The sequence below is a fragment of the Acinonyx jubatus genome, chromosome C1, assembly GCF_027475565.1.
Source record: "Acinonyx jubatus isolate Ajub_Pintada_27869175 chromosome C1, VMU_Ajub_asm_v1.0, whole genome shotgun sequence".
NCBI lineage: Eukaryota > Metazoa > Chordata > Mammalia > Carnivora > Felidae > Acinonyx > Acinonyx jubatus.
The window spans coordinates 127,335,219-127,356,817 of NC_069381.1; the positions used below are offsets into that span (position 1 = coordinate 127,335,219).

Sequence of the window (21,599 nt, forward strand, 5' to 3'; positions counted from 1 at the left end):
GTTCCCTGCTCTCTCTGCCTGTCCCCTACTTGCACTCTCTCTCTCTCTCTCTCTCGAAAATAAATAAACATTAAAAAAATAAGTAGCCTACTATTGTCAGAACTATAATCAAGCAATGCCTAATGAGAGATCATATGTAAAAGGAAACTGACTTTGAGATAGACATGCATGCCTTCTTCCCCTTAAATGCTGTGTTTTGGAACTCAAAGTTAAGATTCCCAGGAGGCTTTTCAATGCACAATACAAATAGGCTACTGGCTTCCACATTTCTTTTGTTTACCCCTGAATTTGCTGACAATTTCTGAATTATTTGATTGATTCGTTTCTAGTTTACTTTTGGCACATTAGTTTGGCTTGTGTGCTCTCTAAAAGCATTTATAGGGTGCTTAATGCCTGATACTGGAACACATTCATAATGTTACAGCTCCTACTCAGGAGGACTCAGTTAAGAAAGAACAAATGATCTCCTTCTCTCTTTCTCTCTCTCTCTCTCTCTCTCTCTCTCTCTCTCTCTCTCTCTCTGCTTTTGTTTGTTTGTTTGTTTGTTTGTTTGTGTCTCTTTACTGCTGGCTCATGATACTATAGGATCTGATAATCCCTCACATGCTTTTCAGTGATTGATGATCAAACCTGCTCAGTTGTTCAATCTAGCATTTTAGAGTCCTTGATACTTTTTAACAAACTCATTGGAATCAAGCCTTTGCTAGTGAATAAAATAAGTGAAGTAAAGCAATAATTTATATCAGGGCACACAAGGTTTTATCTTTGTTGCCAACTCTAGTCAAATGATGGGTAGTTTCTATCTGAAGGATTTTGATGCTATCCCAGACTCTGTGGGAAAGACCACCAAGGTAATTGGTCATGTGTAGAAGAGTTCAAGACACATAGGAGTTAGATGATATAAGGAAGTGAAGGGAGAGGATTCCTGGCAGAGAAGCAAACATGGGCAAAAGACTAAAGGCATGGAAGAGCATGGTGTATATGGAGGGCAGAGAGAAGGGTAAAAATGCAAGAAATTCAAAGTTCCTAGAGCTAAAAGTTTCAAAATATGAAGCTGTGAGAGATGAGAATAAGGAATCAGGCAGGGTGGTCCATGCTCAGTTAAGGAGCTTGGACTTTATCCAGTTGATTAGTCCTTAGGTTTTAAGCAGGGAAATGATGGGTTTGCTTAGCATAGAGTTTTGGATAATTGTTGTAGTGATGGCTTTGGAGGAACATAAAGTTCAGCAAAGATAGGGTGGATTTTTAGGGTATTTTTTGCAGTATTCCAAGACAGATAATTTTGGCCTGAACAAGGATTGCTAATGGGAGTAAAAAAAAAAAATAAAGAAACATTTGGCAGGAAAATTTACACATGGCTAGGGAAGGATGAAGCAAAGAGCAAAGCTTGAAAGACTCGATGGATAGTGAACAGCACTGGTGATTTGTTAAAAACATGAAGAATTGCTAAATGTTTAGGCTAGACTATAGGACATAATACTGTAGGTCATCTGTTACTCACTTTTTGTTGAAGATGTTCATATAAATCATTTTTTAAAATGCATGTCTCCTATTTCTGAGAGATACCAGAAAGCAAACTATGTAGGGTATGAGATCGAGGAATATTTTATATTTTGGGTGATCTCTACATCTATCTATCTATCTATCTATCTATCTATCTATCTATCTATCTATCTTTTGCAATAAGAAAAAAGAGTCCATTATAAATAATAAACATAGCACAGAAAGTAAGTGTCCCCATATCACCATAAGCATGATGGTATTACTTACTGTCAAACTCAGGACGCTTTTATTAATGAGAGTTGTAGTGAGTAAAGAATTAAAATTATTATAATTTTTAAAAATATTTATTGATATTTTTATTATAAAACTTCTTTATAAAATAGTTATGTATAAAATACTATAAGTACAATGAAATACTAAGAATACTATCACTATAAAATAGTTATTTAAAAAACTATTTACAAAAATAAAACTCTAACAATATTTGTTTAAAAATAATAATTAAAAAAATCTTAGAATAAGAAACAAAACCAGATGGAACACCAGCACAATAAGCAAAAAGTGGAACTGTCCCTGGCAAACGAGAAGTCTGGTTGCTCAACTTATGAAGTCAGAAATGGACTTTATGTGCTAATTCCTGATGTAATAGTTTCATTATCTCCTTTTGTTGTTCATTCATTTCTGCTAGGGATCCAGCAGTGAATGCACAAGTGTTCATGGGCTCACATTCTAGAGGCTGTCATGTAAACCCATGCTTTCCATGTTTCAGTTGTAATTCTAGCATTGTCTCTTCCATCACTGCCCTAAAAAGAGACACTGGCTGGCTCTGACTGTAGTAGAACATTCTGCTGGTTGGGAAAGTAACAATATAGGAATATACCGTGGATATATGCTGGATACATTCTGACACTTGGGCAAATCCAAAATGTTGGGGTCCATCTTAGGAGCAGCAGCTCATCAAGGCCCAAGAGGAAATTACTGCAACCTTCTGAGTTTCAAGGGATCCTCAGAATTGATGAATCCTCAGAATTTTTTTGTTTAAAATATATGGCTAGTTTGATAGAAGCAAGAATAGAATTTTGGGCCTCTGATTCTTTGGGGCAAGGTGGAATCTGTTTCTCATTAGTCCACAGCTTTTTGCTCTAGTTATTATTATTTTTTATCATTCAAAAATAGTTACTGGAAAGAAGGGAAAAAATTTCTTAAGCCCTTTTAGTATTTGGTGTCCTCCTATTTCTTAGTATGAAGTAGAAGAACTAACACTTCAGAGTCAGAAAAGTGTGCCTTAACTTTAGGCATATTAATATCCCCTGTGTGTCAAATTACTCAAATCACCTTATGTGGTTGGGAATAATATTGTGGAGTGATGACATTGTGTGCAGGATTAAGTGAGATGATCCAAGTAAATTGCCTAGCACAGTGTTTGACAAATAGTTAGGTGGCCAGTAAGTGGGAGCTAGAAGAATTATTAAGGAAAGTATAAAAGGCTTCATGTTGGTGAGGCCAGAAAACTGTCACATAGGCTCCTTTATCCTCCATTTCAGCTTCCTTCCCGTTCCTTCCCCTCCCGACCCACACCAGCTCCTACTACCAGTACTTGGGGCTTTCATGATACGGTTAAACTATCCTCTTTTCCTGGTCTAGCATCTTTTGTTCTTGATTTATCTTCCTCATTTCCCTTCTTCCAGATTTCCTAGTCTTATAACTTATGCTTTTGCTGCTGCCTGCTATATCTAACCTTGTAAAGGTTCTGTTAATGTCATTTATGCCAAAATGTTAAAGACTAACGTAATTTTCATATGCTAGTCTTGCCAGCACATAGGTCTACTTTAGTAAAGGTCAACATCATAACCTTAGAGAACAAATGCAGAACATAAGTTGGAGGTATCAGCAATAGGGACAGAGGAGATATTTTCAAAGAGAGGCATGGCACTCAAAGATAACAATAAAACTAACGAACAGCTAACATTTATTGGGTGTCTATTTTGCACTGAGTTTTTATATGCATTGCCTCACTGAACTCTCACAACTAATAAATTCTGTACTATTATCATTGCTATTTTTCTGATGAGGAAAATGCAGCTTGAAAGGGTAAAGCAAATTGATGTGAGTTATATACACCTAGTAAGTAGAGAAGACAGGTTTGGAATTCAAGTCCATCAAACACCACTATCTCTCTCATGCAATCACTTACAAGCTAAATTTTCATGAAGACAGATAGCGCTGTGCTCTTCCTATCATTTGCTAGAGCCTAGTGCAGTACTTGACACATAATAAACAGTAATTGTTGGTGCATGAATTAATGAATAGGTATCTATTCTATCATAGCCTCCTCTTTATTTACCTTACTAGAATCACCTTTTGCTTGGAGGCTCTCCCTTGTCCAATATTCCAAAACTCTGAGCTTCAAGTAGTCCATGTACACCATTCTGTTTCCTGATTTCATATCTCTAACTTGCTGTCCTATCCACCTGCAATTCTTCCTTTCCCCAGAGGTCTCTCAGTTAACTTCCACCGAGCCTGTAACACAGAGCTCAGGAGTGGTCTACTTCCATAAATCTTTCCATTTCTCTGACCTCTCCTCCTATCCTCTTCCTCACTGTCTCCTTTCCTCTTGCCACCATGGCCCAACTTGACAGGGTTCCTTCCATGTCTGTGTCTTCCACTAGACCATGGTGTATTTGAAGGTAGATGTCTGGCATATTTCTGTATCATTTTTTTGCACCTAACATATTTTTCTTCTGACACTTCTCTAAAGTTTATTTATTTGCTTTGAGATGGGCGAGGGGTAAAGAGAGGGAGAGAGAGAATCTCAAGTAGGCCCTATGGTGTCAGCACAGAGCCAGACACGGAGCTCAAACTCATAAACCATGAGATAATACCTAAGCTAAAACCAAGAGTCAGACACTGAGCCACCCAGGTGCCCCTCTTCTGACATATTTTATATGGTTTTGGCTTAGCCAAGTGTATCAATTCTAAGGTGCTTTTTTTTCATATTTTAACATCTTTGAAATTGGGATACATCTTTCAGTTGATGGAATCTTAAAATTATAATTGACAGTGTTTTTTTTCTGACTTAGTAGAAAAAGAAGAGTTGATTGAGTCCTATAATCAATGGCAGCTTCGAGTTAACATAATGCAGTACTAGATAATAAATAAAGGTTATACGAATGAAGGAATGAATAGCAATCATAGCCCTCCTCAAATCATATTATTATTCCTACTTACAACCAGGCACCACAGACAGTGTGGCAGGGCCACAGTTGAGCATCGTTCTTTACTTATGCTGAACTTTCCTAGTACAAGTAAGACAGGCAATAAACTACCTCAAATTATTCCTAAGCATTTCTTTCTGGAATTACATGATTTGTTCCATATGCTTGTCTTTTAGGTGAAATTGATCTTCAAATTCTTTCCAAAGTTCAGGCTCAATATCCAGGAATTCATATCAACAATGAAGTTGTTGAGCCAAGTGGTGAGCAAATTGCCAAGTACAAAGGTACCTGTAACCCATAGTGTTGTATGTCAAATCCTATCCCAAATGGCTTTCATTCCAAATATGTCCCCTCAATCGTTAACAACATAATTGCTGTGATATATTATTTGTAAGCTTACTGGGAAAAGAACATATTTAATTTTTTTTCTTGAAAGACATGACTAACACCTCAGAAATATGAACAGTGAATAATTAGACTTCCTTTTTTACCGACTTTTCATCTATTCCCTGGTTATCAGCTATTATCGTTGATGTTTTTTCTTAGAGACGGAGTCATTAATTCATTAATAAATATTTAAACAGAATCCTTGCTCTTAAAGAACTTGTGTTTAATGGATTATAACAGGAGTCAGCAAACTTCTCTGAAAAAACACACAGTCAACATCTTAGACATAGAAGGCCACATGATCTCTGTCACCACTAATAAACTCTACTAATCAACTCTGCACAAAGGCAGCCATAGATGATACTGATAAACTGAGTGTTCATATGTTCCAATAAAACTTTATTTATAAACATTAAAATTTGAATTTTATATCATTTTCACATATCATGAAGTATTATTCTTCCTTTGATTTTATTCAGCCATTTTAAAGTGTAACGACATGAGATATAAAAGATAGGCATAAAGTCAGGAAGTACAGTAGTATATATATTTTAGCTTGTAGTCCACTTAGAAATAGGTGGTGGACCAGATATAGTCCACGGACCATTGTCTGCTGACTCCTGGGTTACAGAATCATATCACTTGTTTTCCATTGATAAAATTCACCAGTTGATTCCTCATCAACACAGAGATAATGTAACCTATGTCTGATAAGTGTTCTCATTATTTCTTACTGACTCTTTCTTTCATCTCTAATTTCATTTAACGCTAGAAAAAAAAATCAGTATGAACTCTGGTCTTCCAGAGCTACATAAAAAAGAAAAATGTGCTTTATATCTGTTATGTATATAACATTGATTGCATTAAAATTCGAAATGGAAATGGATTCTGCATTTGCAATTAAAATTGGTGGTGTGCCACCTCTTCCCTGTATTTTAGAGCTTGTAGCCAAGACATCAAACCTTGAGAACATAAAGTTTGTTTGGCATAAGGAGACATCATCTGAATATCAAAACAGAATCACAGAGAAAAAAGAAATTCAGAAGTGGGACTTTATTCATATGATTCAGGTAAGAAATATTTATTGTTGTATATTCTCAGAAAGGAGATTTTTCAGAAATATGTATGAAGAGTGCCTAATATTATACCTTTAGGAAGAAAAATGAAAATCTGATTTCTGATTTTACAAGTGAACATTATCTGTCCCAAATGAGGATAAAAATGTTTATAGTACTAAGAGATTCACTCTAACACTCAAAAAGCTAGTTTTTTATACTTGAAATACTTCATAGTTTTTTTTTTCAATGTTGGTTTAATTAACTTTGTAGGATTGAAAGTTCATAGGTAGGTTTGAGGACAGTAGAGTGTAACATATCCTAGCATAGTCCTTCAGTAGTTCTAATGGTCTGGATGGGACTCTGATGTCCCACAGTTTTTCTGAATCCTCTTGCTTTTGTCTTATGTTGGTGACCTGGCTAATGCGCATGTAACTGAAGGGGCATGTTAGGTGATTTGTCATGTCAATAAAGTTTACTAATACAGTCAGCCATTCAGTAGGAATTTATTTCCATAATCCAGCACTGATAGCGTATTTCTTAGAAATACACTAGAGTATATCTTGGAAAGGACATGACTATTCATTATATGGTATGGGGACACAATTACGAGAATCACTGATATTTCTGGATAGCATATGGGTGTATAATCTTTGGGTGTTGACTACCATTAGAAAATGTGTGTACTTTAGAAATACCAATATTAACAGCAAGAGACTTCTTTCTTTCTATAGTCCATAATTCAGTCATCCCACGGGAATAAACTTATAAGAAACCCAAGGAAGAAATGACTCTAACATTGGCATATTCAAGCAGTCCTACACCTCTGCTCTCCTAGCTGACAAAATCTTTTACCTATAAGGGAGCACATAAATTGTCCAGCAAGCATATAATGTTTCTCCATCAGACTTACTTTCCTATTTCCTCATATATCTATTTCATACCTCCTTCTCTCTCCTTACACTTCCTGTAACCCCTCCCTCATGATTCATTCCTAACTGATGACCTTACTTCATACTGTATAGTGAAAAGTGAAATCATTAGATGGAAAGTCATCTTTTACCCTCCAAATTTACAAACATAGCTGCTCCTGTACCTACCATCTTTTTCTTTCATCTTATTATAAAAGTGTCTTTTTATCAAAAGCCAATCTCTCCACTTGTGCTCTGGATTCAGTTCTTTACCTGTTATAAAATGTTACAGCTTTAGAGATCATTCTCCCATTTCTCTCAAAATTTGCACGTCTTCTTTCTTAGAGCAATTCTGCTTGCTCTGCATTACTATACTATTCTATTTCTCTATCTTCTTCTCTGTCTACTCTGCATTTCATGGGTTATATTTTTGTCTCTTCATTGCTCCCTATAGTCTTAACACTCTCATGACATTCTTTCAACTTAATACTCACAGTTAACTTCAGAGATCTTAGTGTCTATTAGATCAAATTTCAAAGAATCTGTTATGGGCCACCTCCTCTTTTTTAGCCAGGTCACATCATAGACTGTTAGGCATCTTATGGATTAGATTATGTATCTGGGTATCTCTCCCCCTGTGAACAGCATGGAATGACAGGAGACTAAATATGGCCCCGAAGCAGCATTGGCCATGTGCAGGTCCATTTTATCTCATTCATTCATGTGAGAGGGACACAGTTTAAGTTGTATTTGCTTTATGCAGTAAATTCTGTCATGGGCATCTACATAATATATTGAATTCTTGTCCAAGAGAGATGGAGATGAGATATAAGAAGTAAGTGTCTGTGGGAGTAGATTCCCAGGATGCAAGCTCTGGGGAAAATTTTCCACCGTCAGTGTATTCCAAGCTCTACCTGTATTGAATAAAAAGGCCTCTCCCTGTGCTTCACCAGATATATTCCAGAGTTATTTAAAAGTGGTGGGTTGACCCCTAGCACCTTGTGACCAAGCATGTAACCTCATGCTTTATTCAGTCCATTTTCCTAGAGAATCTGTCAACATCAGAGCTTGCCATATTTTCTGTGATTTTAAAAAAGCATTTGCGAGCATATGGTGAAGCTAGTGCAAAGGGCTTAATTTTAAAGCAACGTTCCATGAAATGGGGTCTGTTTTTATGGTGCCAGTACTGTCTTCTCCCATAAGAACTATAATTCACAAAATATAGAGTACGCATAGAATCAATGCCCCCGTGTGGAGAGGAGACTAAGTATCTCCAGCTATAAATGTCTGTGTTATTGAAGCCAGAAAGAGTAAATTTAAAACAACTTGGCTGTAATTGAGCAAATAGCATAGTTTTCCCTTTTCCCTAATATTTTATCACATTATTACTCTCTCTTTCCATATACCCTCTTTAATATTTAAAGTGTTTTGTTGAGTAAAAATCTACTCAATTTGAAAATCAAACTTTCTAGTGAATATCTAGCCCAAGTAACAAAGACATTGATATAGAAAAGTGTCTAATTTCTCTTTTCCTTCATTTCTAGATGCTGTATTATGTAAAAGATATCCCAGCTACCCTGCAATTCTTCCATAGTCTCTTAGCTACCAATGCTAAGATTCTCATTATTCTTGTGTCAGGTAAATTTTTTACATTCATCCTAAATTTTTAAACAGCAAAAGTGCATATGTGCTTGGATATATGTATTTGAAGGCAGCTGCTATATTTTGTCTTTATTATGAAATTCTTGACTTGGCTTCTGATCATAGTCAATTAATACAGTATTCAGAAAGTCCTTCACAATGGTTCTCAATATAGGGAGTTTAATGGAATTACATGTCTATTTACACCTTTCTCTTGGGGAAAATTTGTCTTTATTGTCTCTATATAAATTCTTCTTTATATAACATGGAGCAAATAGCACTAATAGGAATTTTTTTAATGAGACCGAAAATAGTAAATATTTCTGTTTACCTCCTTTTTGTTTCTTGAATATCTCTTTTCCTTCTATGGTGTTTATTAATACATAAATACAGGCTTAAATATTTGGGATGCTTTCATATTTGATTAATTTGCATTTCTAGAGCTATTGCCAATATTGTTCATGATAGATTTTCTCAAATAACCAAAAATTGTTCACTTATTTTGTGTTATTATTTTCCAAAGAAGGCATTTGATCATGTCATGTTGTTCCCACTATATAATAAGTACCACACAGAAAATGTAAGCAAACATGTTAATAAATGAAACACTGACATTGTCGAGTTCATTATTTCACTACTTATTTCATTCAGCATTCTTTGTGGATTGTGCACACATTGGGAGTCAGGTTGATTCTACATATACAAGAGTCTTTATCTTCCTAAACTTATATCAGACCCCATACTCAAAACCATAAGTCACAAAATTCATCTATTCTTAAATATGAGGAATGACTTTAAAGATGGCAAGCTTGCCTGTTGCTTGTAATCCTAGGCTTGAACTCATGTGGCAGTTTTGCAAATGAGAGCTCCGCCATACAATCTCTTCCCCAAAGGAACATTTTGATAAACTATTTTTATCTCTGGTTGGTTAAAAATGCCCATTTATGTGGGAGAGTTCTATCTTCCCATTTAGAAGGGCTTATGTAAACCGGATGCTTCCTACTAACCTCTCTCCAAATTAAGACACTTGGATAAAGCCTTTATAGTACATTTAGGAAATGTAAAAATTAGTTGTCACCATTGAGGGCAGTCTATTCTTGATGATCTGTGTCAATAGTGAAGACAAAGTGTTACAGACAGAAACAGCAATTTATCCAGAAGTCATGTATGTTTGATTTTAGGATATATTTCATATCAATAGCATATCCACTCTTATTTATATTTTGTTTACTCTTAAATATTTTCAGAAGTGAAGTATTTTAACGTCAGAAAGCAGTTTTCTATGAGTCTATTTCTACCAATAGGAAAAAAACAGACTAAGGTTTAGAAAGTGGCATGAGTAGTCTACAAGCAACTGAGAATTGACTAAGTGCCCTTACAAATACAGTATTCTGCTCACTATCTCATGAACATATTAATACAATCCATGGCTTGTTGGCATCAAGAAATATGCAAACCAAAACAGCCACAGTGAAATGTATGACGACACATGCAGCAAGAATGCTGAGGCACTTCCTAGCTGTGTGAACTTGGTCTGTTAGCCTTCGTTTATTCCAGGGCTATTTCTGGATAATCACACCTACATTACATTGCATCTATGTATATATGTGGTTCATATGTACTATGTGTATGTACATTAATGGGGAAAAAATCAAAGAAAGGGAGTAAAGACTCAACTATCAGTGAGCTTTTTCTTAAAAAAGTATTTTGAATCAAAAGTTACTCAGTCTGTGTAGTTTGATTTTACTAAGTTTGTATTTTACTACCTTTGTCTTTATGCAGTAAACAACTCTTCATTACTGTACCAAGCATGGGAGACAGGTATCCCAAAGAAGAAAAAATTGTTCACAGATACTGTTCCTAAACATAAGAATGTAACAAATAACAAATGTCCAACTATTAAAGGGACTCTAAAGACCCCTACCTCTATCACATACACTTTTTTTTCTTTTTTCTTTTTTTGTGGCTAGCAGCTAGGTTTGAGAATGCTCAATGGGTCATATGAGGTGACTGAGCAACTTACCCCCTCATCCCTGTATAAAAACCATTGCTCTAAACTGCCCTTCTCAGTCCAAACTATGATTCTTGAAGCCCCACTCTCCATATTTGCCTTATGAAAACATTCATTAAATTTGAATATTGCCCTAAAACTTGGAACACACGCACATCAAAATGGTTCACATTAAGTTCTGTTCTTATCTAGCTTCTTGCAGTCACTTTCTAAGTAGACTTTGCTTCATAATTACCTGGAAGTGAAAAAGCCTGTTTGCGTATTATCTTTGTTTCAGGGCAGTACTATAGCTGCCCATAGTACATCCATAGCTACACTTCAATGCAGAAAATTGATTGCTCATTATAGACAGATTCAGACAAGCCTGGAACTAGTCACTAAATTAAATTTCTAAGAATACTCATCTAGATAATATCTAGGCAGATAATGGTATGTCTGGATTATTATCTTGCTCGAAAGGGTTGTCTTAAATATGCTACATAACTAAGGCTTTTTCCTGTCTATTTCAGACAACTGACCTGTTACTAAATTGACAATGTATTTCTCTGAATAGACTGAATTATTGTTTTCTGAGTACCATAGACACCCACCTTTGCAATTTATTAGATCATAAGATAATGAAATATGGTGTCAGTTTCTAGATTTAATTATACAGAGACCTAGGATGGCTATATGCACCATGTGTACCAAGGTATTATGTGTGTTCAGCCATATTCAAAACAGTACATAGCCTGTGTTCTCAGTTCCTTGTTGGCTGCACAGTATAGCTGTTGTGTAGATTTGGTTCATGCAGCTTGTATTGAGTTCTTACAGTCAGTCACTGGTAGGCTACGAAGGATGCAGATGACTGTTACTTTTTTTCTGCCTTTGAATGGCTCCTAACTAATGGAGGATTGAGACATGGAAATACTTGGAGCAGTATGCTAAGTGTGTTATCAGAGACATATGGGGAGTTTCAGGAGAGCTCCTTGAGAGCAGGAGTTCTGTCTCTTTGGCACCTAGAAGACAGACACTCAATAAATATCTGAATTGAACTGAATAAATTATTTTTTTAATGTTTTTATTTTTATTTTTTGAGACAGAGAGAGACAGAGCATGAGCAGGGGAGGGGCAGAGAGAAAGGGAGACACAGAATCCGAAGCAGGCTCCAGGCCCTGAGCTGTCAGCACAGAGCCTGACGCGGGGCTCGAACTCACAGACTGTGAGATCATGACCTGAGCTGAAGTTGGACGCTTAACCGACTGAGCCACCCAGGCGCCCCCTGAATAAATTATTTAATAACAATTTATTACAGCTGCCTTATAATATTCTAAACTACTAGTTCTGAATATCTTTCTACAAAAGAGAGTATGTTTTAGCTAAAACCTACTACATGACGGACATGGAATCAGAGGATATATTAAGTTCTGGAGATCTAAACATATGTTTAATAAACAGGAATAAAAGACTCAAGAAAAAAGCTACACATACACACATACTCGCACACATACCACAGTGTATGCTGAAACAGGCAGACAAAAGTGATGAAGGGTAGGCAAGTGAAACTCATTAGGAAAAGAAAGAGAAATTGATATCGTAATTAAATGACAGAGTTTACTCGTCACCCTGTTAGAATACATGTTGCTTGAGGGAAGAGAGGCTTTCCTCTGTGTTCCTTAGTAGCCCAGCTCAATAAATATTCATTTAATTATAACAAGCAGAAGTTCCTGGTTATACAAAGATAAAATATTTGATTTGGGTATGAAAAGGAAGAGAAATAAGGACAAAGTGGATTTTTAAAGTGAGTATCTCACACTAAAATGATATCGGGGGCACTTGGGTGGCTCAGTCAGTTGAGCATCTGACTTCAGCTCAGGTCATGATCTCACAGCTCAAAGGCTCCTGCGTTCGGGGCCCCCATAGGGCTCTGTGCTGACAGCTCAGAGCCTGGAGCCTGCTTCAGATTCTGTGTCCCTTTCTTGCTCTGCCCCTCCCCCCCTCACACATGCACTCTCTCTCTCTCTTTCTCAAGAATAAATAATCGTTCAAAAAAAATTTTTAATGATATCAGTAGCACAGTTTTCTTCAAATATAGTAGCCAGGCATTAGTTGAGAGAGTTGCTAATTAAAACACAACTTTTCTGGTTAAGGAGTATTAGCCAGAAGGAGACAGTTTTGGGTTTTGTTTGTTTGTTGTCCTTCCCTCTCCATACCTGACTAAGGAAGGACGCAAATCATGGTATGTTATTTTTAATACAATGGGGAAAAAAGAATCTCATTTATATCATGTTGGAGACAAAAGTAACACCATATGTTGTGCCCACCAAGAGCCATTATGATAACTCATCAGTTAGAAACTGTATAATTGCTCAGATCAGAAATGGCACCAACTCACACAATACTGACACCAGCAAATTTTCTGCAATCAGTGTTTGGATTGTTTTGTTTTTTTTTTTCCTCTGGCAGGTTAAAAATAAAAAATAATGATAATAGAGCCTCTCCTCAACCACTGAAATATTTACTTTCTTGTGAAGTCTTATTGGTAGGCAAATTCTTATTTGGGCAGATGATCACTCTCTTTGGAATGAAAGAATTTTTAATACATAATTGTGACCCTAATTTTTTCCCCACTGGACTGAGGTTTCTTTTTTTTTTTTCCTGCTTAATTCCAGTTGTACCTTGTAGAGAATACCCTGCAATTATTGCTCCCTCTTCTGAAGTATTAGTAGAATGTCAACTATCTAGACTATTTAAATTTTACCATTTCCTGCCTTGGATAGTCTCTTTTGTTGAAGTCAGTTAGGAGACTTTAGACTAGTCCATTGATGAAGGCCAGGGGTCTTTGAGCATCCAATAATTTTATGCAGAATATGCATATATATTGTTTGTGTACTTTTCTGGAGAGTTAACCATTTCATTAGACCACAAAAGAAGTTTGGGAACCAAAATACCTTAAGCCTTTGAAATCTTCACTAATAATCCTGGAAGCTCACAGAAAATATAGGCTTTCCCTTACATTGCTTTGGCCAGGTCCAACTTAATTTCCTAACACTTCAGCGATGTTTATTTATGTTATGTTATGTTATGTTATGTTATGTTATGTTATGTTATGTTATGCGCCTGTCATGGTTCTCAGTATCTTTACTTATTCTTGCCCCAATTCTATAAATAAATTCTATTATTATCCCTATTTTGCAGATAATAAAACTGAGGCAAAGTTTCATAAAGCTACTCAGGGGAAGAGCCAGGCTTCATATTTAGGCAGTTGGGCTTTAGAGACCTTCTTAATTACTATACACTGTATCAACTGTGTATATAACATCCCATTATTACATGCATGTATTAGAGGCTCCATAAATAGATGCTCATTTGTGTTAATTTATTAGTAGTATAGATTTCCAAAGAGCAAGCTTGCTTTTTTCAAGATTACAACCAGTGAAAATACATTATCAAACTAATTCCATATAATATTCATTTATTTTGTAAGTACTTATTACTCATCTGCCACGTGCTTAATGTTGTGCAGCAATTCACTTCAATTATCTCATTTAATAACTGTAGTTCCATGTGAAGTAAGTATGGTTATCCCCACTTCACAGATGAGAAAACTAAGGTTCTGAGAGACTAAATAATCTCATCTTATTCATGAAGTGTCAAAAGTACATTCCAACCTGTGTTTCTCTTTCAGAGGCTGCATCTTTTAGCTTCTACACTGGGCTGGGTTTTCAATTAAACATAATAGACATTGCTAAAACATCTTCTAAAGCTGGCAACAAAATTTCTAAGAATCAGCCTCATTTTTCGCAGTCCAAGGCAGCATGTTAGAAGTGGAGACATGAGAGGCTACCTCATCTTCCTTTTGAGAAAATCATGATTGTATTTATTGTGCTCTTTCTTTCTATTTCAGTTATTAACCTTAGATCCTCTCCTCTGAATGCAAGACTCACATAAACAACTGCCTTCCTCCAATCAGCAATGGAATATCCAATAGAGATATCAATAGATATCTCAAACTTACATTTCCAAAACCAGACCCTGATGATACATTTTAGACTGCTCCTACTTCAATCTTCCCATTTCCAACAATGACAGTTCTCTCTTTTCAGGTGCTTGGGTCAAAATCATTGGGGTCATCACTGACTCTTTGTTTTCACTCACACCCAGTATCCAAATTGTTGGCAAATCTCACTGGATCTAGGAGCATAATAATAAAAAATAATCGAACCACTTCTCATCGCCTCCAACTTACTATCATCTGTCACCCAGATTATTGCCATAGCCTCCTTACTGTTCTCCCAGTTTCTGCCCATATTCCCCCTATAATCTATTCTCATGTGTGTGACCAAGTGAACTTATTAAAATGTAAATCAGGGTAAGTCACTCTAATGTTGTGTTGTCCAATATGAAAGCCACATTTGGCTATTGAAATTGGTATTTAAGTGAGCTGCAATGCAATAAAACTTAAAAATCATTTCCTTGATCACACTAGCTGCAGTTCAAATGCTCCTTAGCCACAGATGGTTGGTGGCTACCATACTGGACAACACAGATATAGAACATGTTCATCAGTACAGAAAGTTCTATCAAACAGCACTACAATGGCTTCACATCTCACCCACATGATTTGGCACCTTATCTACTCCCCCGACCACTCATCCAACCTGTCTCCTTCTACTCTCCCCCTTGCTCACTCAATTCCAATCTCACTGGTTCCCTGACTAGTGTTTAACATGCCAAGCATGCTCCTGTCTCAGGTCCTTTGTAGTTGCTCTTCTCTCTACCTAAAGTAGAGAGATTATTCCCTCTGATATCTACATGGTTTGCTGTCATGGGGTGCCTGGGTGGCTCAGTCGGTTAAGCATCCAACTTTGGCTTAGGTCATGATCTCACAGTTCATGAGTTCAAGCCCCGCATCAGGCTCTGTGCTGACAGGTCAGAGCCTGGAACCTGCTTTGATTCTGTGTCTCCCTCTCTCTCTGCCCCTTCTTGCTCATGCTCTGTCTCTTTCTCTCTCAAAAATAAACATTTAAAAAAATAATAATACATGGTTAGTTGTCATGTCTCTGCCCAAATGTCACATTATTACAGAGACTTTCTGTGACCACCTATATAAAACAGCAATCCATCCAACTCTTTGACCTTCCTTATTCCTTGCTCTAATTTGTTTTTTATTAGCACTTAGCAGCATCTGATATGTGATTTATTTACTTGTGTATTTAACTTTCTTTCTCCCTGCTGTGTACTCCTTAAATTAAGCTACCCAAAGGAAAGAATATTTCTTTATTTGACTGATTTATTCTAAACATCTACTATACTGCCTGCTAAAGTGGGTAAATGAAAATAAGAATAAATGAAAGCATGAACTTTGTTCTGTCACACAGGAACCAGTGGCTGGGACAAGCTGTGGAAAAAGTACCGATCCCGCTTACCCCAATATGACCTCTGCCAATATGTTACATCGTCTGACCTCTCTCAGATGCTGGACAAATTGGGGATTAAGTATGAATGTTATGACCTTCTGTCCACCATGGACATATCTGATTGTTTTATTGATGGCAATGAAAATGGTGACCTGCTTTGGGATTTTTTGACAGAAACCTGCAACTTTAATACAACAGCACCACCTGATCTCAAAGCAGAAATTATGAAAGATCTGCAAGAGTCTGAATTCAGTATAAAGAAAGAGGGAAAGGTTCTTTTTAATAACAGTCTGAGTTTCATAGTGGTTGAAGCATAAATATCAATTATGAAACTGTATTCAAAAAGTTGTATTTCAAATAATGTTGATCACTTATTTCTATATTAAAATTACAAACACATCTTCTAATATAAATAGACAATTTTGTCTTATATATAAAACTTAGAGAGTTCCAAGAAATTCTCAGATTTCCATGAAGAATCATATATGATACTGTTGGTCTTATCCCATTCCTTCTCCAGGTCAAGAGGCCACATTCAGGCTAAATATAGGATAAGCTGGAAAAATGAGCCAACTAAGTTTCACTGGCCTATTGACCAGAAAATTCTTTCCATTTGTTGATTGTACTGGAATTTATCAAAATTTTAATAAAACGTGTGCTGTGGATTCTTTAAATACTAAGAAAGTATATATTTATTGATATATAAGAAAAAGTGTATGTTTATTGATTTTTCCTCTTTTGTGAAGAATTGTCTGTGCACATTCCTCTAGTAGTTTCTATCTTGTTGTTATTGATTACTAAAAGTTAGCACCTTAGGATATTACAAAATTAATTCTTTTTCATGTGTTCTGTTTCCTTCCATTTTGTTTTCTCTTTTATCTTTATTGTTTACCTTTTTATCTTTGATTTTATAGTGTTTTGTTTTTTGAAAAGCTGAAGTTTTTCTATTTTATTCAGTCAGCTTTCAGAGTTTTTTCCTTTCTTATTTTCTGGGTTTCTGACACGTTTTAAAAGGCCTTCTTAAACCAAGCTTTTGGAATATTAACATATTTAATTACAAAAAATTACAATTTCACTTTTTTTTCTAAAAATAAATCTTTGTGTAGGAAGCTGGGAAGATTGCAGAATAGAAGGACCCTAAGCTCCTGTCATCCCATGGATACAACTAGGTAACATTCACATTAGCATAAATAACCCAGAAAATGACCCAAAAACTGGTAGAACAAACTCCACAACTAAAGGTAGAGATGAACCCATATCAAGGAGAGTAGGAAGGGTGAATGCAGTGGAGAGCTCAAAGGTCCCTGGCTGTCTGAAGTTTGGAGGGAATCAGGAACACAGAGAAAGGTGAGAAATACACTGTCACATTGGGGAACCTGCATGGGAAAGGTGAATCCTCATAACATTTGGCTTTGAAAGTAAGAGGGGCCAAATTTCATGAGTGCTTATAAGCAGAAGGACTTAAAGCCTGGAATTTTAAAAATTAACAAGCTCTGCTCTGGGAGAGCCCAGTGAGCTATAGGAAACTGAGTCCTCACCCCTAAAAAGATAGCACAACAAATAGCCCATGGAAATACAGCATTGAAGCAGCAGTTTGAAATGCACCTGGCCTATGGGAAGGAGAGTTATTTACTGATCACAGAGCATGTCCCAGAGAAACAGATTTCCCTGGGAAACTCCTCCAGAAACAAAGAAGCTGGCAGGCACTATTTCCTCCCCCACGCCTCAGCATAAACACTTGGCCACCTTCAGAAACTAGCAGAGTTCACACTCCTTACCTAACTTGCTTACACCAAGCACCTCTCCATATGTCAGCAGATCCGCCCTTCCCAGTCACTTGCATGCACTGCATGCCCTTCCCTAGAAGACTGGCATAAACCTTGCTAACACCGAGTCTCCCAATCTGCATGTTTTATGGGGGCTTGTTCCTGGCAGTGGGTCATCTCTGCACAAACCTTGTCCACATGTGCTTTGCAGAGCAGCACTGGCCAGTCCTGTACTGGCCAGCTGCTGTACGTACCCTACGGAAGATGACCAGCACCAACTTATTAAAAGTGTATGCCCTGCCCACTACTTTAAAGAGCAGGAGATGTATCTGACTTTCCCAACACAAAGAAAAAGACAGAGAGACAAACTGAAGAGACAGAGAACATGTCCCAAGTGAAAAGAACAGAACAAAACCACAGTAAGAGACCTAAGCAAAATGGATGTAAGTAATATGCCTAATAGAGAAGTCAAAGTAATGGTCATAAAGATAGTCACTGTACTATCCTATGTCCTTATAAGTGAAGGACATCGGTGAGACCTTTAACAAAGAGATAAAAAAGAACTAATCAGAGATGAAGAACACAATAAATGAAATTAAAAATAAACCAGATGAAATAAATATCAGGCTAGAGGAAACAGAGGAACAAATTAATGACAATGAAGACAGTAATGGAAAAGAATCAAGCTGAGCAGATGAAAGAAAACAAACATACAAAATGAGACTAGACTTAGAGAAATCAATGACTCCATCAAGCATAATAACATTTGCATTACAGGGATCCTTGAAGAAGAGACAGAAAAGAAGGCAGAAAATTTATTTGAGGAACAAATAGCTGAAAACTTCCTGAATCTGGGGAAGAAACAGAAATCCAGATCCAGGAGATATGGAGATTCTCCAACAAAATCAATCCAAGGAGGTCCACACAAAGACACATAGTAATTAAAATGGGAAAAAGAAGTAATAAGGAAAATATTTTTAAAGCAGCAACAGAGGACATTTACTTATAAGGGAAACCACATAAGGCTATCAGTGGATTTTTCAGCAGAAACTTTGTAGGCTAGAAAGGAGTGGTATATTTGCAAAGTGCTGAATGGGAAAATTTTACAGCCAAGAATATTCTATCGAGCAAGGCTAGCATTCAGAAAAGAAGGAGGAATAAAGAATTTCTCAGACAAAAACTAAAATACTTTATGACCACTAAAGCAGCCCTACAGGAAATGTTAAAAGGGACTCTATGTACAAAGAAAGGAAAGACCATAAGAGTATGAAAAGTAGGAAACACAAAGCAGTAAAAAATATATTTGTAAAACCTAGTCAAAGGATTCACAAGATAAAAGGATGCAAAATGTGATACTATAAAACAAAAGTACTAAGGGAGAAAGGAATTAAGAATAGGTTTAAGTGACCATCAATTTAATACAGACTGCTATATACAGATGTTATGTACAAACCTAATGGTAACCACAAATCAAAAACCACTAATACATATGCAAAGAATAAAGAGAAAGAAATCCAAGTGTCTCACTAAAGAAAGCCAGAAAACTGTGAAAAAGAGCAAGAGAAGGATCAGACGATAAAAAAAACTACAAAAACAAACACAAAACAAGTAACAAATTGGCAATAAATGCATATATATAAATAATTATTTTGAATGTAAATGTAGTGAATGCTCCAGTCGAAAGATTCAGGGTGAAAGAGTGGATAAAGAAAACAAGATCAATTTATATGTTGCCTACAGGAGACTAATTTCAGACCTAAAGACACCTATGGATTGAAAATGCGGGATGAAGAAACATTTATCATGCAAATGGATGTCAAAAGAAAATCAGGGTAGCAATACTTATATTGGACAAAATAGACTTTAAAAAGAGACTGTAACAAGAGACAAAGAAGGACACTTTATAATAATATTAAAGGGAACAATCTAACAAAAAGATATAACCATTGTAAATATTTATGCCCCCAAGATGAAGGTACCCAAATACATAAAACAGTTAATAACAAACATAAAAGAAGCAATTAATAGTAATACAAATATAGAAAAGGACTTTATCAATCCTTAACAACACTTTAACAATCCTCCTTAATCAATGATGGACAAATCATCTAAACAGAAAAACAACAAGGAAACAGTGGCTTTGAATGATACAGTGAAATATATGTATTTAACAGATATATTCAGAATGTTCCATATGAGGAGGCCATAAAGCAAGCCTCAACACATTGAAGAAGATCAAAGTCATACTATGCAACCTTTCTGACCATGACCCCATGAAACTAGGATTCGACCACAAGAAAAAATCTGGAAAGACCACAAATACATGGAGGTTAAATAATGTGCTACTAAACAATGAATAGGTAAACCAGGAAATTGAAAAAAGAAAAAGTTCATGGAAACAAATGAAAATGAAAACATAACAGTCCAAAACCTTTGGGATGCAGCAAAAGCAGATCGAAGAGAGGAGTTTACAGCAATACAGGTCCACCTCAAGAAACAAGAAAAATCTCAAAAAAAAAAACCTAACCTTACATCTAAAGGAGCTAGGAAAATAATAACATATAAAACTCAAACTCAGCAGATGGAAGGGAATAACAAATATTACAGCAGAAATAAAGAATATAGTAACTAAAACAAAACAAAATGAAACAAAAACAAAACCAACAACAACAACAACAACAACAACAAAACCCTAATAGAACAGATCAAAGAAGCCAGGAGCTGAATCTTTGAAAAGATCAAAAAAATTGATAAATTTCTGGCCAGACTCATCAAAAAAAGAGTTGGGGGGGGAACCAAATAAACAAAATCACAAATGAAATGGGAGAAGTAACAACTAATACCACAGAAACACAAACAATTGTAAGAGAATATTATGAAAAATTATGTGCCAACAGATTGGACAACCTAGAAGAAAGGGATGAGTTCCTAGAAATATATAACCTACCAAAACTGAGTCAAAAAGAAATAGAAAATTTGAATAGACAGATTACCAGCAATTAAATGGAATCAGTAATCAAAAAACTCCAACAAACAAAAGTCCACCCAAGATCAGATGGCTTCACAGGCAAATTCTACCAAACATTTGAAGATGCATTAATATCAATTGTTCTCATGCTATTCCAAAAAATAGAAGAAAGAAAACTTTGAAATTCATTTTATGTAGCCAGTATCACCCTGATACCAAAATCAGATAAAGACACCACAAAAAAGAGAAGTATAAGTCAATATCTCTGATGAACATAGATGAAAAAACCCTCAACAACATACTAGCAAACAGAATCCAACAATACATTAAAAAAAACATTCAACCCAATCAAGTGAGATTTATTCCCAGGATACAAGCGTGGTTCAATACTCACACAATCAATGTGATACATCACATCAATCAGAGAAACGATAAAAACCATATGATCATTTCAATAGATGCAGAATTAACAAACTGCAACATCCATCCATGATAAAAATCCTCAACAAAGTAGGCTTAGAGGGAACAGACTTCAACATAATAAAGGCCATATATGAAAAACTCACAGCTAACATCGTGCTCAATGGGGAAAAACTGAGATCTTTTCCCTTAAGTTCAGGAATAAGACAAGAATGCCCGTCCATTCTCACCATTTTTATTCAACATAGTACTGGAAGTCCTAGCAACAGCAATCAGACAACAAAAAGAAAAGAATTCAACTTGGTAAGGAAGAACTTTCACTA

General features: G+C 36.0%; 1 protein-coding gene and 1 long non-coding RNA gene across 3 annotated transcripts in view; one reads left to right on the forward strand and one right to left on the reverse strand.

Moving 5' to 3' along the window:
• HNMT (histamine N-methyltransferase) overlaps nt 1-16,964 on the forward strand; it is a 45,677-nt gene extending 28,713 nt beyond the window's left edge. For both annotated transcript variants that reach the window (XM_015065974.3, XM_015065973.3), the window contains 4 exons: nt 4,895-5,002; nt 6,045-6,175; nt 8,616-8,709; nt 16,084-16,964. In XM_015065974.3, coding sequence (XP_014921460.1) covers nt 4,895-5,002; nt 6,045-6,175; nt 8,616-8,709; nt 16,084-16,439 — 689 coding nt within the window. In that variant the 3' untranslated portion in view covers nt 16,440-16,964. The remainder of the gene's footprint in view (nt 1-4,894; nt 5,003-6,044; nt 6,176-8,615; nt 8,710-16,083) is intronic.
• The window catches only part of LOC128314016 (uncharacterized), a 142,593-nt gene that overhangs the window by 51,471 nt on the left and 69,523 nt on the right, over nt 1-21,599 (reverse strand). The window lies entirely within an intron of this gene.